This window comes from Psittacula echo (assembly GCF_963264785.1).
Source record: "Psittacula echo genome assembly, chromosome: 7".
In the NCBI taxonomy this organism is placed as follows: Eukaryota; Metazoa; Chordata; class Aves; order Psittaciformes; family Psittacidae; genus Psittacula; species Psittacula echo.
The window spans coordinates 50,515,422-50,537,410 of NC_137740.1; the positions used below are offsets into that span (position 1 = coordinate 50,515,422).

The window sequence follows — 21,989 nt, forward strand, 5'->3', positions numbered from 1 at the left end:
CAGCAAACATGTTCTGCATATGGATTAAAGTTTTCTTAAGCGCAGGCAGGACCAAAGAGAGACAAAACACTGTATCAGGGTAGGGATAGGGATTATTTTTTTGCCTCAGTGAAGTACGTATTTTCTGTATGTGGTTTAAATACAGCTGGATTCATAGCAGGAGACAGGCTTGATCCTCTGGATGGGGTTTAAAAAGCTGTAGGAGCAGGATAGAAGCTCTGATGGAAGTGAAAGGGAGCAAAGCTGGGTCTGTGCTTCTGAAGGTCTCAGTTTCTGTGACCTGCTGCCCCTTTTGTTGATTGCTAATAATGTCATATTGATCTTTGAGGAAAGATGCTGTGAGGATCCACCTCTAAATACTTGAGAAAGTGCACAGATGTTTTGAAAGCAAGATTGTGTGTGAATACCTCCATAGACTGAAACTGAAGTGTAGTTTTGTACCCTCAGGTACAAAAAGTATAACCATTTTTCTGTTAGAGCCATGGTTTCGTGTAGAAGCCACTGAAACAAATCCTGGCTCTTCTGTTCCCCATTTTTGCCTTCAATGTAAACCTTTCTTGCTTCACAAATACGTGAAACTTCTGTGTACCTGCATACATGTTTGTGATGTAAAGAATGTCATTTTTTACTAAGACAATGTACTGCTACTGAAAACCTCTGCAACTTATTTTCGTAGCTTAGGGCACCACATGAATTTTTAAAGGGTTAGTGCTATCTTAAAAGAAAGTCCTCACAACCATATGAACTAGTGATGCATTCTGAATGTGATCATGAGCTCGCATTCAGAACTCATCGCTAGGGGGTCTCTTTAGCCTAGTCTGTCAAAAGAGACACAGGAGAGATCTAATTTATGGATAGATCCTTACTGCCACTTACTTATGTTTTTTTCCTGGAATGACAAATGTCCCTGTCAGTGGTAGGTCTTGGGCTGGCCCATTTGGAAGTTCCCAAATGCATATAGGAGGCAAGAGGTTTGTCAGTCCCAGTGAATTGAGTTTGTCCATTTGCTGAAGTGCAGCTCCTCTTTCACTCCTGCTGAGTTACTCCATTTATTAGATCACACAATTCTATTACTGCAGTTTGATAGTGCTGGATTTGGTAGAAAAATCTGGTTTCCTTTATTTGGCAGATACTTGGCTTGCAGGTTCATGAAGATGACCATTGTTTTCCTCACCTGAAACTGTGTGCTAATTGTAATTTTTCAAACTTGTCTGTGGACTTCTGCTTGTTCTGCAGCAGGATGGAGAAGTAGCCTTGTTCCTACATTGCCATGGGTGACCGCTACAGTTGTGTATGTTCCTAGCTGCTAAAGCCACCAGGATTTAGTGATGGAGGCTTTGCTGGAAGGAATGCAAAGAAATGGGCAGGGGAGGTATGTATTTGTTGTTGAAGTATTAACATTCCTTCTTATTTGGAATCAAATCCTGTGGTATCAGACAAAACTTCCATTGCTTAAATAAGGGCTTTGGAGTTTGTCCACTAGCACATGCTGATGAACAAACACTGGTGCAGTGGCCTTCAGTTGCTGCAGAAGCAAAATCACTGAGTTAGCTGGCTTTGCAGCAATCCGTTGTTAGGTATAGTCCTAATTTAGTTTTACATCTTCCTGAAAACCCTACCTCCTTTTTTCATTCTTTTTGCTGTGAACCCTTCTTACCATCCAACAGCAGGAGCAGTAGTAATCGAAAGTGTGAATAAAACAGCCTTGCAAGGTTAATGGGACATGACTGTTGTCTTTTTTATTGAAAACATCTGATTATTTCCTGCTTGTGTTGAAACTGCAGAGTCCCATCCATCTCTGAAGAATCCTTAATGTTCTGTCTTAGACTTTTGGATCTCCGAGAGTGACTGTAGTGCCAGTGATGGAAATAAAATGTTTTGTGTGTTAAGCAAATGTGAAGCAAACGTCACTGATGCTATTTTCATAGTCATCTTTGGGAACGTGACAAGTTTACTGGTAGAGAGCTGGTTGCAGAAGTCAAGTTTAGAATTAACTTTATATTAGCAGATGCTGTGAAGGAAATACTACTCTGCATAATAGCTGCTAATTTTTGGTTAACTCATGGGACAGAGTGAACTTTAAATTTAACTGATTTTAGCTCCTTTAAGAGATATTTCTTTCCCAAAAAACCTGCTAACTTGTGAAGTGTGCATATGCCCTGGGGGAACAGAGAAATTTCAATTCCTTAACCTATTGATTTCCATTTCTTTTCAGTGCTTCCTGTTTGACAGGCAAATTAAAGGGGTACAGATCATCATGGAGTTCACCGGCCTCTAGGGCTGTACCTTGCAAGCCTTAATATTGTCCCTGGCTTAGCAGCTTGTGAAGTTTTAGAGGAGTTAGTTGAATTGGCTTCAATAATTACTGTACCAAATTAGAAAGTGCAGGGTAGCTAGGGAGCATACTCTCCCAATGGATTGCAAATGGTTTATTCTTCATTATCATGTTGTCATCCAACCGCCTCTACTCAGGGCTTTGTCTGCGTTTGTGACAAGCTTCTGTTTTCAGGAGCTGATAGGTTGGCTGTAAGAATTCTGTATTGGCTGAAACTTGGTATAAAATGCCTCTGCCTGGAGAGCAATTAAGGCAAATAAAAAATATGGATAAAGCATGCTCCAGTTTACTTAGACAATATAGTACTCAGACAAAGAGAGAAGTGTTTATAGGTGCTTATAATGTTCTCTGTGTAGAAGACAAACCCCCTACATTTAAAGTGTGTAGGTCGTTTGTTCTCGCTGGGATTTCACAAGTATTCTTTGTTAGCCATTACCAAATTTAGATCTCTGCCCAGAGATATGAACATAGCATGTGAGGTGCTGCATTGGAAAATGGGATTAAAGCAAGTATTAAATGTATTTCTCTGCCAGCTAATTTCACAGAGGTCAGAACACTGCAAATGCAGAGTTGGTCCCTTGGTGCAAGTCAGTTTATTCTGCTGACTTTGTTGGGATGGGACACTGGGCCTGCGTTGGGTATGCCTGCTTTGTAACTTCAAGCTTTCTTTTCCAGTGGTGGGTTCTTGACTTCCTGTGAGGCTGAGCTGCAGGAGCTGATGAAGCAGATTGACATTATGGTGGCTCACAAGAAATCTGAATGGGAAGGACAGACACAGGCTTTGGAAGCTTGCCTGAGTGTTCGGGAGCAGGAACTTTCCTCTGCCAGGGTGGCTCTGCAGGAAAAATATAAGGAGGTACCTTAGGTTCATACTGTTCTGATTGGTGTTAACCTGTGTGTTTTACCTATTGTACTGCAATATAATGACTGAACCTGGATTTCAGAGTTTGACTTTGCATGGACATGTGTTTCGGGATTGTTTCATTAGTTTTGGGGTCTTTTTTTTGTTTGTGAGGTTTGGGGTTTTTTTGGGTTTTTTTGTCTTTTAATATTTAAATTTAACTTTGGCAAATAGCTGTGCTGAGTGAAACAGGAGCCTGTCTCATAGTTGGAAATCGGGAATAGCATTTACAAAGGAGCCTGTAGGAACAAGGTGTCTGATTCATAATTCAATTAAAGTCAAGTGATCAACTGCCTAAGGGTTGGTGGAAACCCACAGATTGAATTGTCAGTTTCTAGAGAGAACCCAGAATCTGGCTACAGCAGTAATGGACAGCCTAGCAACCTGCAGTCATTTGGTAGTATGAACTACAGCAAGATATTGCTGGTTGATTTTCCAAGGGCTATTTTTTGCAGCCCAAGATTTTGTAGCCTTTAATTAAAGACCTTGGGCAAGTGCAAAAAATTTCTGTATTGATGGAAAAGTACCAGTAAGTGACGATTTTGCACAGGATGTGGACCATAAACTTGCACTTGTGCAAATGAACTGATGTATCTTTTCTTGGATCAGAGGAAATCAGCAGGAGTCTGGGTGGCCGTATCTGAAGATCTAGCCACATTGACATTTTCTGAAAGCATTTAAAATTTGTCCTTGTATTTATAGCTGCTGTGTCATTTATTTTGGCAGACTCTGTGCTACAAATTGTGGTTTTGGCCACCCTGTGACTTTTGGGTTTTAAGTTTTTGAGTTGAAAGCCAGCTGATAACTGCACAAGTAGTTGGGTTTTCTTGGTGCCTGTGCATCTATGTTACATCCTCAGAATTACTCAAGTACTCCTGTAGCTTTTGGTAATGCAATAGGTTTTAGCAACAGTGGGTTAAGAAAGCTATAGTTTCTTGTTGGTATGGTCAGGTGCTACTACTGGTCTGCACAGTAAGTTTTGGAATGAATGTCTTTGCTACAGAGTTATTAAATCTGGAGTCATGCCACAGGACACTTGCAAGAACAGTGATTTTTATCATGTAGGTTATCGTTGTTATTATCAATTGTGTTTTCTCAAGACACTTTTGAAATATTTCTTACCACCACAGGCAAACATTGATTTAAAAACTGAACTGTAGACTATGGGTAAAGTCGCTGCTGGAGTATATTCACACTTCTGAATACACTCATGAATTTTCTGTGTTTGCTTGCTTGCTGTCCTTTGCACCTGCAGTTAGAAAGGTGCCCACTCATAGTTGGGGATGGGAAACAGATGGGGGAAAAAGAGAAGGAAAACAAGGAAGAGTCACAGGAGCACTTGAATCAAAGGAAGAGAAATCTTTCCCATGAATTTCAGAGCCCTATTTTTTCTTTGTTCCTCTCATCACGATGTGTTATGTGGAATCTTTTCTTCACCTGAGCATAGTAAGGTAATGACATGGCCATCCTTTCTCTTGGTAGACAGCTTGAAATCATAATTCATGTTTGTAGGGAATTTGATGAAAATACCTCATAGAAATAGCCTTTTGATGCAAGCCAAAACTGTTGGTTTCATCCTCAAAAAATGAAAGCCAGAAACTAGCTCAAAACAAGAGGCCAGAACACAAACAGTTCTGCCTGCAGCCTACCAAAGATTTAGGCATAGACTTAATCTGATTCATAGTGAGTGACCCCATTGAAAGGTGCAGTTGTTAACAGAATTAGGACCCTTTAATAGTCCCCACTCCTACTGTAATGTATATTTATGAAATCAAAACTGATCCTAGTACCTACTGACAATAAAGTCCAGTTTTATTGTATTTATTTGCTTTTTAACTCTTCATTCAGGTTGATGTGTTGCGTCACCAGGTAGAAGACATGGAAAAGGCCAAGCTGGACATGGCTAGAGAATATGAACAACAGCTGAAGAAATTTCAGGAGGAGGTGAGTTGCAAAAAGAAAAGACTGGCTTTTAGTTCCCAGTTGATATAAAATGTGATGGGTGAAACACTTTGCGGCATTGCTTTTGTTTAATGCCATGGTTTGAAAACTTCCCACTCTTAATTTTTATGTTCTTAGAAAAAGAAAAAAAGAGCATTGAGTGTAGGCAAAGAAATATTTTTATGCTTCATTAGACCCATATTTTGTGCTTTGGAGGAACTTGGTGGCAAGCAGCTGGTGGAGTAGAGATGTATAGCAGATGTATTGTTGGAGTTTTCATCTGTTAGACATCTGCAGAAGTTTACTGCAAAAATGTCCTGTGTTCATCTACCCTAGTCACCATTGTGCTTATTCTGAAGTTGCCATGGGTACAGGAACCAGCATTTTGCTCGTTCAGCATTTCATGACATTAAAAAAGGGTGGTGGTGTAGCTGGTCTGTATCATATGAGATCAAGAAATAAGAATGGAATGTAGCTCATCTTCTTTTTGCCTCCATTGACTGATTTTGTTGGTAAAGATTTTGTTCTCTCAAGGCATATTAATCTTAATACACTTAATACAAACTAAGTATAACTACAAAATATTTTTTAATAGCTTTCATCTCAAAAAGCTTATTCACTGCATGGTGGTACATGTGGAATGTCCTGGAGGTGGTATAACAGCATTCCATGTTTATGCCTTAACTCTGCCTGTCTCCATTTGCTTGTCAGTAGCAGGGAGTTAAATGGCATGAACTAGAGCACTGACCTGTTTTCTCTGGAGGGTTGTGCCTAGTTCATGCTCACTGTAAGCCATAAGTTAAACTAATTTGGTAGTCTCAGCTTTGATGACAGAAGCCATCTGTCCTTATTTAAAACATCTTACTATTCAGTATGACTAACAGCCTTCATTCACTAGGTGTTCTCACTGGTGTTGTGAATAAGCTGTAAAGCAAAGCTGAGTTGCATTGGCAGGTCTGCCTAAATTGCTAAGGCTGAAATACGGTATGTGTGTTGTGGTCAGAATTGCAGTGTGTTGGTATTTTACCCACACAGTACTAATGTGGAAGACATTAAGCTCCAATATTCCTCAGTCTTCTGTTCTTAGTACTGTTGGGGGAAATTCTTGTGGTCTTGGTTTATCACCATTGACTGTAAAATTACAGGTACAGTGTTTAACTCACAGGTTTATTCTTTCAACCTCTGTAATTTGTGTTTGGCGAAAGATGTTGGTATATTAACTCTAAGCCTGTATGTCTGTCCATTCCCATGGAACATGCCTAAGTACTTTGCTGACTCAGGGCACTGAAGAACCTTTTGTGACCAGTTCATGAGGTCTTGATTGAGATGCTTTTTCTTCTCATGGTCCTTCTTGTCATCTGTGGACTAAGCTTTCTCCATCAGTAAAATTGGAATGGTGACTTCTCAAATCCGTGGAAACTTTTTATTTAATAGTTGATTTGGGAGAGCTTATCAGATGGAAAATTCCATGCAAGTTGCAAGTGCTTATTTGCACAGCAGGTCATTTAAATGTCAAGAGTTTTTTCCTCATTCCTGCTTCTGATATGACTTTGGCATTCTAGCAGTAGGCATAGGAGTGATATTTTCTGTTGGCATTCCGCACTCATTGTGAAATCCATAGTGTATCTAAGTAGAAAATGACACATGAAGTAGTATTAATATTATGTATAATGGCAATTCTCAAATCTTCCTTCTCCCACTGAGCAGAAGAGTTCCGTTTCCCACCTGAGCTTCACAAGTGTGTTTTAATCACATAAGAAACTGTATCTCTGGGTAGAACTAGCCCCCACCCATGTGTGGTGTGACATGCTCCTCTGTATGAGGAGAGCAGTCACGGGTACCTGCTATTACTATGGCTGGGAGCCAGAGAGAGGGGTACCATGCTCTTGCTGCAGTAACAGTTACATGTAAACCTCCATCTTATCAATATTACAGTTGTGTTTTAATAGTGCTAAGACAGAGGTCTAATTAGAGCTGCTGATGTTACGACTTCAGTGGCATCTTGCTACCCTGACACAACTTGGCATATTTTTCCATTCTGTTGGTATAATAGGTTCATTATACAACTAGAAGTCTTCACTTGCAAGCTGTGTGGCCTTGATTAGGGGAATTGCTTTTGTGAAGCCATTTTGTGTGCCTTGCTTTAAATTGCTGTTTAATTCTTGCCTTGAGGCCTCAAAGTTGTCTCTTTCACCTTGCAGTTGTCCAGGCTGAGGAGGAGCTATGAGAAGCTGCAGAAGAAACAACTAAGAGAAGCTAGAGGAGAAGCTAGCAAGGGACAAGGGGAGGACCATTTTGAAATAAGCCGACTGACCAGGAAGCTGGAGGTATGTAGTGAAAAAGCAAGTGCTAACCAGAGTTTGTATGCATTAACTGACTTTCTGGGCTTCAGTGGTGACTGAATAGTCAACTAGGAAAAGGACTATGAACGCTGCTTGAAAAGTACTCCCTCTCTACTCTAGGTGTAGCTCTTCTCAACTCGTTGTGTAATAAAGGTGATTTCCTGCACTGCACTCACATCACAGGATAGACTATGCCGCTGTTTTTAGACTAAATAAAAAGAAGAAGGTGCTGGAAGACTAATTAATTATGTGAATGGAATGAATTCCAGTGTGGTGAGGTTGTCATCTCACTTCTTTGAGGAGGAGGGAGCTATGTGTCACACTTCTCAACTCTGTCTCATCTTTTAATCTTGCTGCTGCGCGGTGCTCAACCGCTCTCAATTTTCTTCTACTGTGCCCTGAAGATGTGGCCAACAAACACATCTGACTGATGTAGTGTCCAATTTCTGGAGCAGAGATTAGCATTAAAATTCTGTAATTCATACTTGTCATCTTGGTGATTTCAATAGCAGTATGTTTTGGAAGCGAAAGCCAGTTGTTAAACCTCTGACAGCAAATCCATGAAATTAGCCATGAATCTTTTAGCACTTAACATTTGTAAACAGCAATAACTGACACTGATGCTTTAACTCAGGGGGGAAAGAAATACAGCAAGCACAGTATGAGAAGGGTTTTGTACTGCTGAGTTGTTGCATCAAATGACTGGCTAATGGTTTCCCTGCTGTGAGGAAAGGTGCATGAGGATATGGTGGAGAGGGAAAGCAAATGTGGATATGATCTAGAAGGGGGCCTTCTTGTCAACTGCATGGACATACTGCTCCAACCCACCCCTGCTGTCCTTGCAGGAGTTTCGTCAAAAATCACTTGACTGGGAGAAGCAGCGCTTGCTTTACCAGCAGCAGGTGGCATCGCTGGAAGCACAGAGGAAGGCTTTGACTGAGCAGTCTGAGCTCATTCAGGTACAGTTAATATCTGCTGAAAGTTTTTGTTTTGTTTGTGACAGCAGAAGGGAGGGGGGAAGGTGGAGAGACTAATGAAAACTCTCAGGCTTGAATCCAGTTTAAGTTGCCATTGAAATGACTTTTAATGTCCTGGTGGAATAAGGTTTACTTGTAGAAGTGCTTTGTGGAAAAAAAGATCTGGAGTCTGTCAGCAGAAATTGGATCAAACTTCTGCGGTTCTCCCTACCACCCCTCCAATTAGTAGAGAAGATAGTAGGGTGAAGCTTTCACTTGGAGGCAGAGACTACAGCCTGTGACACTTTAAAATAGCTGTTACGTCATGTCACCTAGTTCAAAGCTGTGTACCTGCCAGTTGCTAAGTATGTACCTTGTGGGTCCAGCTCAGAGGATGATGTTGGAAAATAGTCCTCCCCTACGACAGGCGCTTACTTCTGCAAAGCACTGCAGTAATAGCAGTTTTCAGCCACTCCCTCCCGTCCCCCCTTTCTTTTTCTATGTCTCTTAAAAGCAAGAAGTAGTGGGACTGCAGTTCCTGAAAAGCTAATCGTTCAGTGAATTAGTATTGCTGAAGCAGAGCAAGATGAATTGACCTAGAGCACAGCTGTGAAGTCACACTGACACAATCACAGCAGACACTGATAAGAAGCTCTTGCTGGGGGCTTTACACTTAATGGGCTCCTGAGTTGCTCTTGAGTGGGAGCTCCTGCAAGGAGGAAGTTTGTGATGACAGGATTGAAGCTGACTCTGACAGCGGCTTTGTGAGAGGCTGACACTGGTAGATCTACAAATGCAGAGAGAGTCCTTAAGCAGAAGGTCTTACTGCTCTGCTGTCTTTGTATCATTGATAGCTCAATTGTTTGAGAACAGATGTGTCCTTGGAGTGCAGGCTGGTAACTGGAGTGCAGAGGAACTCTTCTTACTGTGCAGCAGAAAAACAGGGATCTCGGGAGATTTTCCTAAGTGGTGTAGATGACTTTGGTGCAGAGGTACTGTGAACAGACTGCGTGAATCCTCAATTTCTTTGAAAAGACAAACATGAAAGTGCTCAATTTTTGCCTTGGATGTTTCTGTGCATTTTGTATGCTTGTTGTTTTTTTTTCTGGCACAAGGTCAAGCTGAGGTCTGTGACCGTGGAGTACTTCCCCTTTCTTTTCTTTCACCTGGCTTCCCCTCATATCTTTCAATTCAGCTGAGGGAAGCCTGGCATTCTTACTCCTGTAGCACCTGCAGCTTCGAAAGCCAACAGGGGAAATGTGGAATTCTGGGCTGTCCTGCATGTTCTGTGATTGGAAATAAGAGATAGCTTAAATATTTTCTTAATGCAGAAATAAATATTCAGGTATTTTGGTACTCCTTTTTCTTGGGTGCAGAAAGGCTGTGCTTTAAACTCTTGCCCCTCCTGGTTGCATTTTCTGTCATGACTATTCAAATAATGAAAAGGCTATAATAAAAATTATATGGTAGTCTTCCAAATGCACAGTTCCTATAGTTTTCTCAGTTATGAGGCATTACGTGTCAGGCAATAAATCAAGATGTGGTAATTCTGAAGCTGTCAGGAATTGGTACTCTTAAAAATTGGGAGTAAAAGAGTGCTCAAATATTTTTTTTCAGCCTTTAAAAATTATAAGGTACTATACAGAAAGGGTGTATATGAAATGAATATTCTTGGAAGCTTTATATGAGAGCTGGCTTATTAAATTTCACCAGCTAGCTACATGGAAAGAAATGCTATGAAATATTGTGCCTATAAATAATAGAGCATGTATTGTTTGCTAGTCATATGTTCCTTGTAAATTTTTTTGTCTGCCATTAAAACAATGACACATTCAAAGTGAGCATTCTCGCAAGCTGTTAGAACCAGATATTTACTGCATAAAGCAAAAGATAATTGACTGTTACAGACAGTTTGGTTTTTGGTCTATGTGATGGTTGTGTTTTTTTTTTTTTCCCCCTGTGCACCAAGAGCTGCTTTCTATCTTGCTATGGAATTAACAATTTATTAACAATCTCTACTTGTGTATGGTATTTACAAACCTTCTTACATACTGCCCTCTGTCCTAGTCTAGCCTTAGGTTAATGAGCAAAAAAGTAGTCAGATTTGTTCTTAGATAGCTCATACTCAGACAACTTGAGTGATCTGGTATCCTCTCTACCCAAATTCTCTTTCACCCCTTTTGGAATTGGAGATTCTTCCCTTCCCTCTTCCTTTTTTTCTTTTAATGAATTCTGTTTTCCCTCAGAAGTTTTACCCATTGTAACTTCCCTAATTCCCTGCAAGGTAGCGTGACACAAAGAAATCGGTAGTTGTTTTGAATGTAGTTTTGATACGCAGTGTTTTCTGTAGTTCAGCTTTAATGCAAACCAATTGCTCTCTGCAGACTCAGCTTGCCAATCGGAAGCAGATTCTGGAGTCAGTGGAGCTGGCCAGCCGATCCGAAATCCAGCATTTAACCAGCAAGCTGGAGAGGGCAAATGATGCTATCTGTGCCAATGAGTTGGAGGTGGAGAGGCTGAACATGAGGGTGGATGACCTGACCAAAAACAATCGAATGATTCTGGAAGATCAGCAACGAGTTCAAGAAGAGTTAAGGCAATCCAAGAAAATGTTGGAGGTCAGTGGAGGAGCTGTTAGGAAATGGAATATAAAGCAATGCTGTGAGAAGTAGCAGGAAGGCTCTTCATCCCAGAGCTCTTGTTTCTTTCTAGAGCTTTTGTAAAGTTCCTGATTGGCCTCAAAGCTGCCTTTGCACCCATGTTGTGCTCTGCAGTATTTCCAAGGATTCCTTAAAAATTTGATCAACCTCTCAGTGCATTACAGCAGACTGATTTTGCTGGTCCATCTTGCAACAGTCATTCCTTCTTCCTCCCATGCAGGTGTTACAGGATGAGAAGATGGAACTTAGAGCCACCTTGCAGTCTCAAGAAGATTTCATTGACAGCTCCAAGCTGCACCAAGAACAGTTACAGAGTGAGCTGGCCAGGGCGACGGAAACTCTTTGCACAAAAGAACTCCTTATCAGGTAGCATCTGTGCCTCACTGGTGTTTATGTTCTTGAATCCAAATCTATAGTTCAGGATCTCCCACTGAAGATGGTAGAAGTATTTTGATGCAGCTGGGTCTGTATTGGTTGATATATAGAATGATACACTGTAGTTTCTCACAAGTGCTGTGCTTCCTTGCAGCATTTGCCAAATTGCATTGCTTTTGAAATCAACTGATACTCAGTGAAGAGTGTCAACGAATCAGCTTTCTACTCAGCTAGGTTTCTGGAGGCAGCACAGGGCTTTTGAGTTTTATTTCTGTTGCTTTCCCCAGGCATTTTCAGTCAAGTGCTGGAGGCCTTTAAAGATTTGGTAATGTGCTTATTAACATAAGTAAAAGTTCTCAGCGATTTAATGTCAGGTTAGGGTATTGGTAAGGTGTGACAAATCTGTGTGACAGAATCATCTTGGCCTTTGCCTTCTGTGCTGACAACATGCTGTTCTGATGGCTGTGTCAAAAACTTTTGGCTTATGATACCAAACAGCCACACTGTTTCTTGCAGGCTGGATGTCTGCTAATGCCAGGGAGACTGTCTGGGGCAGGGGAACCATCACAAAAGGATATCATCTTTTTCAATCAGCTTGAATTCAAACAGGGGGCTGTCATCTGGCGGGTGTGTTTGCATATTCACAATACACACAGATGTCACCTACTGTTAGGTTTTGCATATTTTTCAGAGAATTCCAGAAAAATTAGTGGTTATATTCCCCATGACCTCAGACATGATGTTTCTGTGCTGAGATTAAAGTTCATGTTTCTGCTAAGGGCCTTGGAAGAACGCTTGCAAGAGAAACAATTGTCTTCTCCGGGGCTAGAGCTGGAGCATATACTAATGCAGCTGGATATTGCCCAGGAGAAGGAACAGCACTTGCAATCAGAGGTGACTCATCTTGAGAACAGGTAGTTGATTCCTTGCTTCCTGTGAATGTGCAGTGAAACTCAGATAATAATACAGTAGCTAATATATTGCATTCATTAAGTTAACCAGTCCCGCTGATTTTTGTAGGCTTATTTTAAATATAAAAAGGCTAAAGAAATCAAGAGCTATTAATTTTGCAGTTTAATAGTGAGGCTGTTTTGCTAATTGGTTGGCTGCTTTTCACTGCGTACTGTGGGTGTTCTCCATGTTCTGGCTTGCTTAGGCTTAGCACCTTCATTCCTAGTAGATTAAGGAGTCTTTGTTAGTCAGCTGGTAAGAACCAAATCTAAACCTTCCTGTGAAATAAGAATTATAAACAAGTCTTCCTTTCTGAGTTTGTGGCTTTCAGACTAATGTTTGCAGGGGAAGTTTGTAATCTTAGTATGGTAAAGAAACAAACAAGAAACAGCTGTTATCTGTTAGATCAGTTTCCTGATCTCTTTTGAAATGATTTGGTAAACAAAACCAACGGATTGGTAGGAAATTCTAGGTTAAGAGTCCAGTTTCTGTTATGACGGATATAGGAGGCTGCTTGAAAGATCAAAGTTTCTCTGACCATGTCCTCCTCCTTGGGGTATTCTAATCTGTAGTTTTACATTTGGCACCTAGCCTGTTGTCTTCAAATGCAAGGTGTGTACAGCTGAGCGAAGAGCTGGATGAGAATATCAAAGAGCTGCAGTCAATGGAAGAACACCATACTGAGTCAAAGGCAGAGATTAAAAAGGTAACGCTGCTTTGTTCCTGGAGAGTGGGAAAGGCACTTGTGGAGTCAGCTGTTCTTCTGTGTGTCATGTGTCTCAGCAGTGCATGGTTAGCAATGCTCCAAATGGGACTAAAGGCTGGGAGTCTTATGGAGGCAGTGATATGCTGAAGGGTAAGGAGCAGGTCTGCCAAAGGTGGACTTGAGAAGACAGGTTTGGAGGTTCTTGGCTTTGTGGCTTACTTTGTGAGCATCTCTCAGGCCTGCCTCTATGTCACGCAGCACTTCTCTACAGTGTGGGGATACTTGAATTAGTGCTGGAGGGACAAGTATGCGAAAAATTAAGGCCTGGAATGCCGAGTTTAAACTTAATACAGGATCCCAACAGAGTGAAGAAGAGGGTGTGAATGGGTTTTTATAGAATGGTTTGGATAGGAAGGGACCTTAAAGCTCATCCAGTTCCATCCTCCCTGCCATGGGCAGGGACACCTTCCACTAGACCAGGTTGCTCCAATCCCTGTCCAACCTGGCCTTGAACACTGCCAGGGATGGGGCAGCCACAGCTTCTCTGGGCACCCTGTGCCAGTGCCTCAGCACCCTCACAGGGAAGAATTTCTGCCTAAGATCTCACCTAAATCTCCTGTCTGTCAGCTTGAAGCCGTTCCCCTTGTCCTGTCATGACAGGACCTTGTAAAAAGTCACAGCCTTCCAAAAAGCTTGACTGTTAAAAATGGTCAAGATCAATTAGGATGGGAGATTTCACTGGGGCCTGGTTAGAGTAGAAACCTCATTAGACTTGAGTGAAAAACCTCACTTTGAAAATCTTTTAATCCTTTATTCTGAATGTACAGAGGTGCAGATCTTGCTGGAGATACGTGCCTGGTTGCACATTCAAACAGCCGCACAATAAATGAGTCTCCTACAGGCTGCTGGGAAGGAAAGGGAGATTTATTATGGTTGTTTCTGTTTTATATGCTTGGGAGGCATTGGGGTGACATGGAGATAAATCACTATATGTATAGTATTTACATGGCTAGGCAGAGATCATCTGGTTCACTTTGCTAAAATGCTTGTAATTCTTAGAAAAAATCCTGGTGTTTTGGGTAGTTAATATTTCTGGCTAATGGAATGCTAGGGAAGAAATTATGCTGTGTTGTTGTTCTGTCACTGAATAAATATACAGTGTGCTTACCAGCATATTGTATGCAGTGCAGGTCTGCCATCTCAAAAAAGATTGAATAAAAGAAGATAAGAGATGGAAAAAGATGACCAAAAGGATGGCATGGGGTGTTTTTATACAAGGAACAGCTGAATGGAATAGGATTTACCAGATTAGAAAAGAGTTATATGAGATCGAGTATACTAAAAATAAAATGCCTGTCATGTGCAAAGTAAATAGGGAATGATTATTGTCTCATAATGCAGGGACCAGTGGTCATCAAATGGAGTTACAAAAACAAAGAGGTATATTTTTACCCTGTGCATGGCTAGCTTATGGAAGTTTGCCATGGGTAGCTTTAGTTGCTACAAGCTAATATTGATTCAAAAGGCTTAGGAGAAATTCATGGAAGAAAAGTCTGGCTAGAGCTATTTAAAGATACCATCTCTGCCTCAGGAAGGCAGAGTGGCACCTTGCGAAGTTATATTATGGAAGTGTTACTGTGCTTGTCCAGTGATAGTAAACCTTTGGGTATCTGTGGTTGGCCATGGAGAGTAAATGGTGAGCTAAACAGACTGTGATTTGATCAGTTATGGGTCTTCTTGAGTACTCCACAGTACTCCGCTGATGTGTTGTCCCAGTTGGCAGTTTATAGAATCATAGAATAGTTAGGGTTGGAAAGGACCTTAAGATCATCTAGTTCCAACCCCTCTGCCATGGGCAGGGACACCCCACACTAAACCATGCCATAAACTAAACATAGTTTATAGTGTGGAAAAGGATTGTGATGAGGTAGTTGTCAATCAAGAAGGACAAGCGTGCTCAGACTGCTTGTCACATAGAGCTTTTTGTTTCCAATACTTAGATTTCACATTATCATGTACAATACTTTTGCTTTTTTGCTGAAACGTCTTTTAAAAGCTCATGGGTGGTGTGTGCGTATCTTCCTCCAGCTGAAAGAGCAGCTCTCTCAAGCTGAGCAGACTCACAGCAGTGAGCTAGAAGGGATGAAAAGGGAAATCTCCAGGTTGACACAGGAGTTACACCAACGAGACATCACAATTGCATCTGCAAGTGGCTCCACATCAGACCTAGAACAACGGCTGAGAACAGAGATTGAAAGAGCAGAGAGGAAAGCAGTGGAACACAGGGTAAAAAAGGCAAAAGACTTTTATGTTGTCTCTTTAAGGGATATGAAGGCTTGGAATACTATCCTACCTCTTAGTTATGTTAATAGCTCCCTTCTCTTTTCAGCGTTTGGACAAAGACTTTGAGACACTTCTGATGAAACTTCCAAATTTATGGTGATCACTGAATCTGTCTTGTTACATCTTTTCCAACCAGTTACTGACAATCCATCAGAATTGAGATGACTTTTACTTACTAGGCCTCATGATGACATCTTAGGAAATTAAAGTGAATAACTGGTTATTTGTATGGCCTTCTCTATGGGGTCTCTGCAGAACTAACAGCCCAAAACTTGCTTCGTACTTGTGCTTGAATTGAGGGTGCAAAATGCCTGTAGGGTGTTGTGGGCATGTGTTGTGTTCTTTATTGTGAGCTTGTTGTTTGCCTCTGTCCCCTCAGGTAATTCTGGTCCAGCTGGAAACCTTGAGGCTGGAAAACCGTCATCTCTCAGAGATGCTGAAAAAAGCAGAGTGTGGTATACCAGAAGTACGCACTGGGGACCAAAGATGGGAAGGGGCTAGTATTGTGTTTTCCCTACCAGGGAACAGTAATAGTCTTTGCCGAGGCCTCTCAAAATGCTTGGTACAGTTCAGTGAACTTTAGAATTTGTGAGGAATTAAGGCACAGAAATACTGAGCATCTTGTTTGGTCAGAGAGTAGTGAGGAGAACTTCACAAACAGAGCCATCATCTCAGTTTCTTCTGCATGGGGTCTGGCCAACGGGTTTTCTTTGGTACATTTTGTTACATTTCCGTTTTATGCCCATTTAACTCCTGATTCTGAATCTGTGATGTCCTTTTGATCTCTCTCAGAGCTGTAACTGCTGTGGTCCTTTCAGTTTCTGGGGTGAGAGCATGTTTCCCTGCTGGTGAGGAGCCATTCAGCAGGGCTGTGCTTTGCACTCTACAGGCAGGTTGCAGCCTGGAAATATGGGCTGGATGCCTTGGGACAGTGCACTGAGAAGAGGCACTGTGGCTAGGTGAGGTGACCTTGTCCAGAGGGGAGAAGTAGAGCCCCCATGGAAGAGGCGCAGTCTTGGTAGAGTAATACCTTGAAGGTGATTCATTTTAAGTGCCTGCAGGAAGCAAGAGATGTCTAGTTTGCAAGTTCTGTCTCACATAAACAAAAAATGGATGCCTTACGAGGGAAAGGACTGGATTCAGACAGCTGAAAACCTGATGGGAATATAATGTCAGAGGTTTTATCCTGTCAGTCTGTGGGAGGGTAATATTCAGCTCTTCATTTGGGGTTTGGGGTGATTGCCAAATGTGCCGGGTTCTTGGGGATAGTGTTGAATGAAAACTTGTGGCTGGTGAGATAGAGAAAAACCCAAAGCTTTCTGAATGGCTGATTTGAGACTAGAATGACCTAAGGCCCATTACTTTCTGCTGGAAGTGCTGGGTGAGCTTTTGCCTGCCTGACTTACCAAAAACTTCATAGCACAGTGCAAAAAAAGATCTAGGCCGGGTTCTTCTGATGCACATTTGGAAAGTCCTTAGATACAGCAGAGATGATGATGCATCTAAATTTAATAGAATTAGCAAGACGAAAGCGTGACTGTTGCAGGAGTAGAAACAATGGAAATTACATTCACCGAGCCTGGTAAGGAGATTGGGAGAAGCAATTTGTTCAGAGTTCCAAAAAGAAAACACAAGTAAATTCACTTTTACTGGTGACGGTTTCTAAGGGAATGTGGGTCATCCCACGTGGAGAGGTGTATGCATGGCCTTCTGTAACTACTGCCATAGGCCTTTGCTAATTTGAGTGAGGGCATCTAGAAATGTCCTTGCAAACATCTTTGCTTGCATATTCAGCCACTGGGATATGTGTTTCTTCAACCTCTATGAAAAGCCTGCTACTCTGATACCTGGAGAGTTGCTTAGAATGAGACAGTTTATTGGTGTGCCACCTGAGTGTTCCCAGCTTTGACTGAGGGGCTTGCACCTTTGCTAGGTGGGGAGTCTGACAATATACAGCTGGAGGAGAGCTCAAAGTGATGTAGTCTTTCTCATTATCCCAAGGCCAGAGGGAGGTATCTCTGACCTATTCTCAGTCTATATTTTCATGTGTTCAAAAGCATCCAGTGGTGAGAGAAACTTCCTTTCCTAGGCAGATCAACGCAGCTTGTCTGGATGCAAACACAACAAGGCATATATAATTGATCTGCTCTTATGAAAGCCTTGAAAATCTTGCCAGTCAAAATTGACATTAGAGAATATGCCTTAAGGAATCGCTTGACAGCCTTTGCTCTGGATTTGACTATGGTGTTTTGCAGATCAGAAGTTTCAACTTCAGCCCTTCTCTGTCTCTCAGGAAAAAGATGTCACCCTGAGAACACTCACTGAAGACTATGCTGCTGAAATAAACAAGTTAAAATCTGAGAACCAGCAGCTGCGGAAGGATCTCGCAGAGGCCAGAGCAAAACTGGAGCTCCCTCAGCAGGTGTGCCAGGATGAACCTGAGGGCACCGCTCAGCAGATGCCAGGGGGAGGGTCTGAGGTCAAGGATAAGCAGCATAGGTGAGTGTTGCATGAATCGCAGGATGCTGCTTCCTTATTATGGAGGAGAACAGAGACGTAGGGATGTGTGGGGTTTTAATGACATGCTTTATGTATAGTATCTATCTCCAGCGTATAGTATGTGTGGGAGAACACAGGGACTGTTTTGAAATCTGCCTTTATGCTTTAAGTAGTGCAACAGCTTTCAGTCCCAGCTGGTTCGTGTTCTACAAAGCCAGCTAGTATTTAACTATCTTTTGACTGCCTTTGACTTTTTCTTTGATTAAAGAGCAGCATGTGCCCTATTTGATGAAGGGGTTACATGTGGCCCAGGTAGCTGTGCTCCATTCTTTTGCAGTACTGGGATGTGCAGACTGTAGTTTGTGGCATCTACAATAGCAGAAGAATGAGAAATACTTCTGTAGACGCTGGATGGGCATCCGGAAGTCCTATGGAAACAGGAACCAGTTTGGATTGTCAGGGCTATTAGTAACCTGTATGTTGATTGTTATCTCTATGCAAGTGTTTGCTAAAGTTCAGCTGCTAAGAGGCAAACTGTGAAACAGTTATGTGTTCAAACCTGCCTTCCAGGACAACTCGGGAAGCACAGCACAAACACGATGAGCAAGCAGAGGGAACACATCACCAGCCTAGTGGATCTGTTCAGCACCATCAAGGGGAGCTCCAGAGATGTGCGACTGATGAAATAAGAGCTGTGACCCCTGAGCTGGGTGAACTTCCCACCCAGACCAGCAGGAAGAACTCCATGGAGTCACATTCTTTGGGCATCTTGCCAGGAATGGTTTCTTTGTTCCACGTGCTGGATGGGAACAAAGATTTTGCAGATGAAGCATCTCAGCAGTCCATCTCAAATCATCAAAGAGAATCTGTGCCCCTGGTAAGTTGTTGTACAGACAGCAGAGATAAGCTGTTTGCTGTTGGACAGCTGAGGATATAGCTGGGTTTTTGCCTGGCAAAAGGAGCCAGGTTTTTGAACATACGATCTGGCTGCATGGTATGAGTGATTCTGCAAGCATACATCAGACATTAAATAGGGAGGAGAAACCACTGCTGGATGCTTAATACTTGGACAATGAGAGCCATGTGGTTATTCTTCAGAAGTCTCTGGGGAAGGGCTTTGGATTTGGTGTAATTGCTAAGCTAAATCCAGAAGCTCATGGTGTTCTCCATCCTGGTGCTGTACATCATGTACAGCGTGTACCATTACCTGCTTATGTCACTTCAGAATTCTGCTTCAGCTTTTGGCTTGGGAGAGGCTTAGAGGGAGATACAGAGTGCAGAGTATTTCAACATAAGAGTTTCTGGGTGAATCTGAAAGCTAGTGCTGCACATTTATGTTCACTGTAATGCACGGGATGAGTTTGACCCCTCTGAATGGGACTGCAGTAGTCAGCACACTGAACTTAGAAGCACTTGTGCTGGCTGATAGGAAAGCCTGAAATCAGTGCTTCACTGCATAAGAGGAAGCTATTATTTTTCTCAGTCACTAATCATACCTTTTTAAGTAAAGAGCAGTGTTGGCACCTTAGCTGCTCTTTTACCTCAGCTCAGCTGCCCAAGATATAGGGAACTTGGACTCAATCACTTTTTACTTAGTGTTTAAGACCATTTATCCTAGTACCCACTGTAATGACCAGGCTGTACACTGACCTGTGCAGGGAGGGGAATGGAAGAGGGATATCAAGAGCAATTGTCATACCCTGGGTCAGACAGGGCTGTAGTAGTTCAGGGAGGGGAGAATCCCGAGTACTGGTCCTTGCTCCAGATGTGTTCCCCTAGCAGTCTTTTCTCCTCTGGTTGTGTGTTGTTAGCAGTGACAACAGTTAATTTTGTGGGAACATCAGAGGAGAGTCTAAGGCTGGTGCACAGATAAGTGGAGACTTGTCAAGTCTGTAGATCTTGGTGAGGTTTACTACCAAGAATAGGTCTTGATTATTTCAAGACTAAATTAGCTTGGTGGCATGTCCAGAAAACACATGTTGGGAGCTTAGGGAACTGTAATGTTCCAAATGGAAACTCTTCAGATTGCAAGATTAGAACTGAAGTGCAAACAGTTCCACTTAAGGGCCTGAGAAGCTCTCGGGCTTGATGTTTGGTAGAAAAGAATGTGCTACTTCTTGTTCTGAGAGGTAGAAATACAGTTTGTAAGGAAATGCAGATATTTCTCTTGGTGTTGATTGGGATTCCCTGCTCATGGTCAGGCTCCAGTGTCTTTAAATCAGTTCCTTTAACATCGAGAGGAGAATTAAGAGAGCTAATTATCAGGAACTTATTAAGAGAGGAGATTTCTAGTCAGTGGGCAGTAGTGGGGTGGGAGAGATTTGCTTGTTATCTACAGCCTTTTTGCTGTGTTCCTTTGTTCTTGGCTGTTGATGAAAGACCAAAAAAAACCCATAAGACTCCAGCTGGAAATAACCAGTTATGTTGTTCTCGTGCCAAGACGCTAAGGCAAGTTTTCTGTAATGGAAAGCAGCCCCTTAGTAACTTTATAATTCACCTGCCAGGCCCTGTGCAGGAAGCTTCTCTTCATCAACTCATAAATTAAACCTAGTTTACTATGTTATTTTTGTAAGTTAAGAACTTGTGGTTAAGTGATGTGAGTAGCAGGAATAGTTCTTGACTGTAAAGAAAAGAATCTGGGGTAGTTTATTGACCGTTGCTAGCTGAACTAAAGTGATGTTCAGTGAGCTGCCTTTGCCGTGGGAATTAGGTCTCTACTTCCTCTGTGGAACTGGGAGGCTTTTGCTGTTGGTTGGAGACTGTTGGGAGGGACATTTACCTATGATAAAAGCATGAAAGCTGAGTTCATAGTCTGTCTAACAAGGCAGAAATGACACAAGAGCCCTTTAGAAGCATATTTGTTGGTAGGGTTAGTGGATCAGTAGTATTTCTGCTGAAACTTGGAATGAAAGAATGCTTGATGTACTTTTGTTTCCCTTTAGTACCCCCTGCCTACAGCTTCAGTTGGATCGATAGCTGCAAGATACCTGGAAGAGGAAGAACTGAGATCCCAGCACATCTTGGAGTGCCTAAACGCTCATGTTGAGGAACTGAAAAAGGAGAGTGAAAAGATAGTGAGACAATTTGGACACCAGGAATAATGCTTCTTACTGAATTTGAGTGCCAGTATACTTACATAGTTCCAAACTGTGACTGGGGAGGTTACCTATAAACCAGGTGCCATTGGAGCTAGAGTGAGAGGCTGCATCTCTCACTTTGAGCTGAATCAGCAGGATGGATATTGAGGAAAGGAAACTCCTTTCTAACATGTTTCATCTCATGGACGATACTGCCCCACAAATGCTTTAGGTAGCTTGCTGTAGGTCAGAAAGCTGCATCAGTTGTGTTTGTGCACTCACAAAGAGATAGTGGTGTTTTTTTAGAAGCAAACTATTTGCTAATTTTAATGTAAAGTATTTTAAGTATATTTTATACATGTTAAAAGCATTGAAATAAAACAGAATTAAAACCCCACCTCTTTTCTTGTTCATGTGGATATACAGAGTAAATCTCTTGTGGCTTATCTTGCCTTTTTTCAGGAACTTTAATCAACATCTTCTTCAAAGAGCATGTAATATAGTTCGTGTTTCCTTTAGGCTGCCCGTATTTTCTCCAGCTAATTTCCCCTTAGTGGAATTTCATAATATTTCCTGGTTCTTGCAGCTTCTTCCTTCTAGTGTTTGTGTAGTATTTGGTGTCTTTATCTTGCCTTGCACATTGCTTGAAGTACTACAAAATAGCTGAGGAAAGAATGCCTGAATTCTTATTGTGGACATAGCTCTTACAAAAGAGAGTAGCTGGAAATGGAAATGAAATTGAATGGGAGGAGAACCTGCAAACAAGTGAGATTCATCTGGATGGCAGATGTAGTTGCAGCTGCTGTTTAAGCTGGTATCGGCCTGTTTTGAATCTGGGCAGTTTCAGATGCTATCCAGTCAAGTTGAAGTGCTGCCTTAAAATACATCTGTGGCCTATTCAGA

General features: G+C 41.9%; 1 protein-coding gene across 1 annotated transcript; it reads left to right on the top strand.

Moving 5' to 3' along the window:
• Positions 1-1,325: 1,325 nt before the first annotated feature.
• CEP63 (centrosomal protein 63) lies at positions 1,326-21,110 on the top strand (the record flags this gene model as incomplete). The annotated part of the gene is made up of 14 exons (XM_080623752.1): positions 1,326-1,372; positions 3,011-3,191; positions 5,085-5,180; positions 7,379-7,504; positions 8,365-8,478; positions 10,860-11,093; positions 11,356-11,501; positions 12,290-12,424; positions 13,053-13,167; positions 15,256-15,453; positions 15,890-15,976; positions 17,804-18,009; positions 18,580-18,886; positions 20,952-21,110. Exons 1-14 carry the CDS (start codon positions 1,329-1,331, stop codon positions 21,108-21,110), a joined length of 2,148 nt encoding a protein of 715 aa, XP_080479878.1. The 5' UTR covers positions 1,326-1,328.
• Between the last annotated feature and the right edge of the window lie 879 nt (positions 21,111-21,989).